An 8,644-nucleotide genomic window follows, 5' to 3' on the forward strand; every position below is an offset into this window, starting at 1 on the left:
GGAACCTGTGTCTCCTGCATCGGCAGGCGGACTCTCAACCACTGCGCCACCAGGGAAGCCCCGCTATTCGTTTTATATTTAATTTTAAATTAGATTTTTATTGAATTTTAACTGCTTAAATAAGGATAAATATGTATGTAATGTTTGTGTGTATATAAAACATAGAAATTAGACGTAAGTTTAAAACTGTTGGCATAATGTTATATTTACTTTTCTGTGTACGTGTATAAATATATGTTTGTATATATATGTAAATTATATAAGTGAATCACAGCTAGCTTGATTTTGAAAAATATATTTAAAGTTTTAAGGTAAATTGCCCTATTATAACTACTGCCTGCTTTTCTTTAAAAAAAGTAAAAGTTTAGAATTTCAAAGCACGGCTACTGTGGCAGGTTTATATTTGTCCCTTAACTTCTCTTAAGAAAAATGTTTGACAAGAAAAGATGTAAAACACTTTCCAAAGTACCTAGCTTTAATTTTAACCAGAATAATAGTTTACTTTCTTATCAGACTTGCTAATTGTGGACAGTCCCACACAGTATAGCATTTAACTTAGTGTGGTTATTTTTCCTCCCACCTATGTTGTAGTAGAGTTAAAGGTAGGCAGGATGATTTATGTTACTCTTCTGTCTCCTTGAGATACTTCACATGGACTTGAGAACATATCACAGATGCTGATATTTAATTAAAACAGCATAATTATTGTGGCTATGAGCTTTAAACTATTTTGGTTGAAATTCACGTTTCCTCGTAATGTTTTTAAATAATCTGTGTTTGTTTTTATTAGAAAATCATTAAATGATTTAAGTCTTGATATTCAGTTTACATAGATTGTAACTGAGTTTTTAAGAGAGGGCATGGCTGTTTGGGGCTCATGCTGATTTCTTTCTAGATTTGTGATCCTTATGTTAAAAAATTACTCCAACTTTGGCTTTTATTTACCAAGGAAATGGAAGTATCCAGCATCTTTTTTTTTTTTTTCTTTAAACCCCTTGTTGGGGTAATAAGTCATTACATCATCATTTGTCTTATAAATTGGATATATAAAGTAAATAATAAACTTGTAGGGGGTGGAAATCATACCTTTTTTATTATTGCACAAAAAGATTTTTTCAAGGTTCTGCTTAAGGCACATGTTGGGGGAGGGTTTTGTGTCATTTTTCTTTTAGAAGTTGGTTTACAATCTGTATTAAATTTGGGGTATATTTAAGGAATGATCTGTTAGAATAGTACAATGTACGAAGAGCTAAATAAAAGAAAAGATTATGTTCCTTCTCCTTTTGCCATAACTAGGGGACCCCTGCTGTGTATTCCACTATTGACAAGGAGGGTTCAAGTGGAATCAGAAGCTGAAATCTAAGTCTAAGAAATTTCTTCACTTGTTGGGTGTCTTAAAAGCATGGAACTATTCTGCTGTGTAATGACCACAATTAACTTTTGTCCTGCTTATATCATAGGGCTTTGCACTTGGGTGGATAGATGGGTAGGTAAGAAAAGGTAGTATTTGATGGAAAATAATTTGAAAAATATCAAGCAGAAATAAGTTTTCAAATTTTATTTGGCACTTATTTCAAACAAGCCTCTGTGCTTAGGAGCTGGAGTTATCCTGTTTTTGAGGAGATTAAATATGGGTGATAAGACTTTTTTTAAATGTGTGTACATATATAAAATATTTTTATTTAAATAATAAATATAAAATAAATATATAAAATATAAAATAAAAATATAAGTAAGAATGTTTAGGTGTATATGATACATAATGTATAAAATATTATATATAAATATCTATATATTGAAGCAGTGCTTCAATTTATTGTATGATTGTTTGGTACAGATGTTAAGAATTCTGAGAGGGTAGGTGATTCCTGGGGAAAGGATATCATTACCTGTATAAATATATTTGTTTAGCTTGAGCTAGTCTAAAGCGTTTAGAAAAGGAGAGAGTGGGATGCAGGCGTTTCTGGTGGGATTTTTAAGAGTGCTTGTGTTTTTTGGGGAAGAGAGTTAACCATCTTTGCTTGTAGTGAGGGACAGATGTTGGCAAGTTTGGACCAAAAAACTGGGAGTGATAGGGACTTCCCTGGTGTCACAGTGGTTGAGAATCCACCTGCCAATGCGGGGACATGGGTTCAAGCCCTCGTCTAGGAAGATCCCACATGCTGCGGAGCAACTAAGCCCGTGAGCCACAACCACTGAGCTTGCATGCTGCAACTTCTGGAGCCCGTGCTCTGCAACAAGAGAAGCCATCGCAATAAGAAGCTTGCACACCGCAACGAAGGGTAGCCCTGCTCGCCGCAACTAGAGAAAGCCCGCGTGCAGCAACGAAGACCCAACACAGCTCCCCAAAAATAAATTTTAAAAAGGCTAAAAAAAAAAAAGTTGGGAGTGGAGCACCTAAAATGCCAGGCTAGGAAGTTTAGAGAAGGTATTGACAGTATTATGCTAGCAGAGCTTTAGAACGATTAATCTCTCTAGGAACAGGGGCTAGAAGGGAAGGAAGATCAGCTAGTAGGTCTTAAAGTGCAGTGGTTCATAGTTTTTCCCCAACCTCAACAGATGTGAGGGGTAATACCCCTGCTCATCGGAGAGCCATTCCTCTTAGTAACACTGCACTCACGGCTGCAGAGATTTTCATCCAGGGTGGTGCAGGTGAGGAGAGGACGTCACAATTTAAGACAGCACATTACTGTTAAAATTGTTGAAGTTTAATGCTATAAAAGCCTGACATCCCTTTGAGATTGCTTGGAATGAGAATGAGATTGAAAGCAAACTATTCAGAAAAAAAAAGAATTGGTGGTACTTGTCAATTGACTGAGTGTGGGGTGTTAAGAGAAAAGGTGCTTTGAAGCCTTTGACATGACTTGCCTTGAAATCTACCACTGTGACTGGCATGGAGAAGGGTGTGCAGTAAAATGCTGTGAAATTGAAGCATGGCACAAGATTGGTTAGTTGTGCTGCTAGGTGACAGGCACGTTAAAAGGATACTTTTCTTTCTCTAGGAGTTTATGGAAACACTTCCGTGCCGTGAGCCTTTGTTTATTTTTACTGGTGTTCCCTGCATATATGGCTTATATGATTTGCCAGTTTTTCCACATGGATTTTTGGCTTCTTATCATTATTTCTAGCAGCATTCTCACCTCTCTTCAGGTAAGCCCAGGATTAATTAACTTTATATAATAACTGATTTTCTTATTTTTCCTTCCAGAAAAGGAATTAAACTTTTTCAAGATTAATGATGATAAGTGGTCTATTTAGGTGATTACTTCCCATCCTCTTTACTAGAATGCATTACATTTATTTGAGCATAGGAGTTAGAAGGTAGGTTATTAAAATACTAAGCCTATCTGTCATTGTAGTTTTTTTTAATCAAGGTAATTAAACTTTGCAATGTCTCTTTTTCAAAATGGTATGATACAGAACTGTCATGTAAATCTTAAATAGATAAGTAACTGTAAAATATTAAAAGATTTTAGTGCTTGTTTTGCCCACTCAAAAATATCCATAGTTTCATAATGTATATAAATAAATGATACTTGTATATGTATTACACAGACTTGACGTATACTTTACACACACACACACACACACTCACACACACACACACTCACACACACACACACACACACACACACACACAATGTTACCGTGGAATGGATAAACTTACTGTAACTTAAAAATGTATCTTGGCTGCCTAATCAGTAACAAGTAAAAGAAAAATGTAGCACTGGCAATAAAGATTTATTCATTGTTTCTTGCAGAAGTAAACGTTCTTTGAAAGTTGAGGAATAGATATGAGTACAGAATTAGGAAATTTTAGATAGAATTGTGAGGGTTTTGGTGACCAGGGGAAAGAGGGAAAGAATGTCAGAGAAGACTGATTACTAATCATAATCATTTTAGTAAAGTTATATCTCAAGGTACTTTTCAGTATCAAAGATCTGTATTGCTGAGATCAGCCACATTTTAATTGTACCACTGTCTCCTATGGATATGAAATTTGGTATACTAAAGATATTAGTAATGCGTTATCACTTAAAGTCTAGGAAAAACTTTATTAATGATTATATACATCTCTTTTTTTCAGGTTCTAGGAACACTTTTTATTTATGTCTTATTTATGGTTGAGGAATTCAGAAAAGAGCCAGTAGAAAACATGGATGATGTCATCTACTATGTGAACGGCACTTACCGCCTGCTGGAGTTTCTCGTGGCCCTCTGTGTGGTGGCCTATGGCGTCTCTGAGACCATCTTTGGAGAATGGACAGTAATGGGCTCAATGATCATCTTCATCCATTCCTACTATAATGTGTGGCTTCGGGCCCAACTGGGGTGGAAGAGCTTCCTTCTCCGAAGGGATGCTGTGAATAAGATTAAATCATTACCCATTGCTACAAAAGAGCAGCTTGAGAAACACAATGATATTTGTGCCATCTGTTATCAGGTAACTCATACAGTAAGAAGCCATTTGGGTGGTTCATACCATGTATCCCTTGCGACTTTAACCACATTATCCAAATTCAAGTTAAATTTCCAGGCGGAAATTATCTCCTGGATAAAAAAAAAGTGGGCCTCAGATATTATTAAAGACCTGATAAAATATTTCCATTTTATTTCTAAAGTAAGTTTTAAATTTAGTTCCTCAAGTTCTAATTTATTGTTATTTTCAACATTATTGCTCACCCATAAATAAAGGAAAAACAGGTCAGGTGTATTTTATATTTACTCCTGAATACACACACACACACACACACACACACACACACACACACACACACACACACACACACACACACACACTCAAAAAATAAAAGAGAGAGAAAGAACGAACGTTTACTTTTCCTATCATATATAAAAACAATGCAAATATATTGTAGACCTAAATAAATCTTTCCCTCTGGTATTTCCAGGGTAGGGAGTAAACGTTCATTCACTTGACGTAGGTGGAGAGAGTATGCGCTTCCCTGTGGGCTGAGGTATATCTGAGGTGGATGCAGCCTCTGTGGAAGTGGGGGGCAGGAGATAGGGCAGAGGCACCCAATTGGTGTACATTATGGTTGGCCTCCCTGGCATCTTTGGCACTTGAGCCCTCAATAGCTGATGACTGCCTTCTAGCAAGAATTGAAAGACAGTATTTAAATCAGCTTGGAAATATAACAGTAACAAACAACAGGCCTAGAGTTTAGTCACCAGTCACCTGTGCAGGAGGGTGATTGAGTAGCAGCTTTTGCAGCTAACTGTACTGTTGGAAGTATGGGCAGAGATTCTGGGCCACAACACAAACTGTTCCTTTCAAATCACTCTTAAAAAGTGTGGGCTGGTGGAAAAAAACTATAGATAGTGTCAATGAGTATACAGGGGAGGTACTTGCTCCAAGGCTGCTTTACAGTGTAGATGGGATGTGTATGTGTTTGTGCATGAAGGCCATCTAGAATAAGAATTCTTCCTAAGAGTAAAATTAAGCTGCCACTGTTTGATTGTTATTAGAGCATACTTTTGGGTACTAGCAAAATAATATTTTCCAGGTTGTTTTTGCATTTGGGGGGATTGAGGAGCAATGTAGATTCTCCCAAAGTTAAGTGGTCATTGTCTTCTTTTGGGTCCTTTGTGCTCGGTAGCCTTGTTGTATGCAGGACAAAGCATAGCCAAGACAGATTTGTGGCACATCAACTTCAGCAGCCTGTGTCTAAATATACCATCTCTGGGATTTGAGAGTCCTCTTTTTGTATTTCCTGTTGTCACATCACTTTTTTTGAGGTGCTTGAACTACCTGCTGATATCACACTGAAAATAAAACTCAAATTGCTTACCTTCCTAGCTGGCTGCTCTTCCTTGGATGGCTTTCTGCTTAAAAGTTGGCTCCCAGGTGTTACCAGTTCTTGGCAAGGAATTTCTATTATAGCCACAGCTCCTTGTTTTGGGGCTTTAAACAAAATTAATAGTTGATCAACCAAATGTATGTTGCTACAATTTAAACTTCATATCCCTAGGCTTCCCTCCCCAAATATATCTTATGCAAGGGCTACTAGTGCAAAGTATACCATTTCTTATTCCAGTGGTTATTAAACTTATGTGTGCATTAAAGTCACATGGGTGGCTTGCTTTACCTATGGATTTGTGAATGCCATCTTCAGGTATCCAGTAGGTCTGGGGTGGCCCCAGAGTATGCATGGTTAGCCAGCACTCCAGGTGATTCTGATGCACTTTGAAAAAACACTGGCTTATATCGTGAAAACTGGGATGTACATTGTCCCTAATGAAGTTTCCACTTCCTTGCCAATACCCTGGTGTTATGTGGCTGATTTTGTCTCCTTGCCAATAATCTCATCATGGAATAATGTGTTGAGCTGTGTTGAGGGAAAAAAGTGGAAAAAGTTCAATCTTCATCAGATTTCCTGAGCTTATAATTATACTCGTGGAGACCCAGTGATCATACTGCTACAGTTTTATAACCTTTGTTTCATACTAAGTCCAAACCCCGTTACAAAGGTCGTTTCTTCCTCATGTTTGGTTTTTACTTCTTTTTAAAAATTGCTTAGCCAGTGGTTCATGTATTATTTGTATAAAGGGGTCTCCGATGGCAAGAAGATTATTACAAAAATATAAAATGAGTTTTATTCTAAGATCTGTGTTGCAAATTTTCTCTGGAGAATTTGTGAGAAAGAAATGTTGGAACTAGAACTTGAGCATAGCAGCAAAGATTTTAGATAACAGACATTTACGAGTTATCTTTTTCCCCCTTTTTAGGACATGAAATCTGCTGTGATCACACCTTGCAGTCATTTCTTCCACGCAGGCTGTCTCAAGAAGTGGCTGTATGTCCAGGAGACTTGCCCTCTGTGCCACTGCCACCTCAAAAACTCCTCACAGCTGCCAGGGTTAGGAGCTGACCCGGTACCACAGCCTCCTGCTGGAGCTGAGCAAAATGTGCTTCAGGAAGGTACTGTACCCCCAGGCCAGGAGCGTCCTCAGGGGACTGGGGTGCAAGAAGGTTCTAGGGACAATGACGAGTGCATTGCCAGAAGATCAGATAGCCAGGAAGGGACTTGTGATCCCAAGGAAAATCCTCTTACTGCAAAAGATGCAGTACATCCTGTTGAGGTCAGCCTAGAAGAAAAGCAGCAGGAGTAATACTTTGCTACTCTGGAGGAGAAGTTAACTCACGATGGAATTCGTGCCCAGATTTGAGGAGTGAATGTATGAGGTGATTAGGCAGGAAACTTGACATTCCAAGGATCTAATCCAGGAAGTACTCTCAGTGGAGACCACCTGCTTTCATCCCCTTGAATTTGTGGGAGAAATTTTGCAAAGTATGCTAATCAAAATGTATTTATATATCCTATGCTGATGTTTGGTAGAGGTTTGCCAAGAAAATTCAACCTCAGCAACTTCAGAAATGGCCCCTGATTTGTAAGGGATAAATAAAATCAGATTTGAGTGTCTGAAAGGGGCTAAAGAAAGGAGGATAAAGAGTGTGAGGACACCGTGGGAGGAAGCAGGCAGAAGTGGAACTGATATTTCACTTTCTGTGGGACAGGACCATTCTTGTCACAGAGTATGAGTGGTGACCAGCCCTTTTCTCTACCCCCTTTTCCCTCAGTTAATTGGAACTCAGTCAGGTGATTATTTGTACAGCACTGAAATGAAATCAAAGACGTAAAAGCATTGATTGTATTCAAAGATTGAAGCACGCTCATACTTCGTATGTGCTTTGGGGGAGGGGGTGGGTGGGCACTTGGGCCTTGCGGGTGCATTCATGTAATCTGAGACTCTTGAACTTTATGATGGAGTCTTCAATATTTTGATGTATATGAAACTTTTGTTAATACATCGTATACTGTGTTGGCTGTGTGAAGTAAACTAAAACTCTAATGAACACTTTGGAGTCCACGTTAGTATAGGAGACCAAAGTGGGAAGGGCTTTAGGGCACTGATAAAGGCCCTAAGTGTACTTTTCAATCCTGTGTAATGTTTAATTCTTGCAACTGAATCAAAACAGTGTTAAATTATGGCAATATTTGCACTTTGGGAATGAGTACATAACTGTATGATCACACTCTGCAAATGCCACTTTTAAAGCTGTTAATAGACTTTGCACCTTTTCTTTGACAAGGATTTGTCATATTTAAATTTTTACATTCATCATGGCTACAGGTAGAACTGGGGAGGGGGGAATGTAATTTTTTATGGGAATTTTGATATGAAAAGAAACTAGTCATTTATTTATACAATAGGCTTGGCTCAAAAAGTGTTTTTCAGACTCGGTATTCCTACTGTGGGACGTGACTTTATTTTATTTTTAGTAGCAAATTTGGATGTAGACTGACAGACATAGCTGAATGTCTTAATAAATTTAAATTTGAAGATAACAATGTTTTATTTCTGTGATAATTATTATTGTAAAAGGTGTCTTAATGAAATTCTGTTCTCAGGAGGTTTTGCTTATCCAGCTGGGCTTCTGATATCTTGATCCCTGTCAAAAAATGCCCTGCAGATTGGCAAAACATTTTGACTGAAAAGGATCAGTTCTTTGAAATCTTCTACACCAGTGGTAGCAAACCTAGCTCTGCATCAGAAGTATCTAGGGAACTTTTAAAAAAAATTACACATTTCTGAACCCCACTTCAGACCTACTGAGTTAGCC

At 37.8% G+C, this 8,644-nt stretch overlaps 1 protein-coding gene across 3 annotated transcripts in view; it reads left to right on the forward strand.

The window, feature by feature from the left end:
- RNF145 (ring finger protein 145) overlaps positions 1–8,369 on the forward strand; it is a 64,277-nt gene extending 55,908 nt beyond the window's left edge. For all 3 annotated transcript variants that reach the window (XM_007464415.1, XM_007464417.1, XM_007464416.1), the window contains exons 9-11: positions 3,003–3,150; positions 4,088–4,444; positions 6,748–8,369. In XM_007464415.1, the coding sequence (XP_007464477.1) occupies positions 3,003–3,150; positions 4,088–4,444; positions 6,748–7,131 (889 nt within the window). In that variant the 3' untranslated portion in view covers positions 7,132–8,369. The remainder of the gene's footprint in view (positions 1–3,002; positions 3,151–4,087; positions 4,445–6,747) is intronic.
- Positions 8,370–8,644: the final 275 nt, after the last annotated feature.

The sequence above is a fragment of the Lipotes vexillifer genome, unplaced genomic scaffold (assembly GCF_000442215.2).
Source record: "Lipotes vexillifer unplaced genomic scaffold, Lipotes_vexillifer_v1.1 scaffold95, whole genome shotgun sequence".
NCBI classification, from domain to species: domain Eukaryota; kingdom Metazoa; phylum Chordata; class Mammalia; order Artiodactyla; family Lipotidae; genus Lipotes; species Lipotes vexillifer.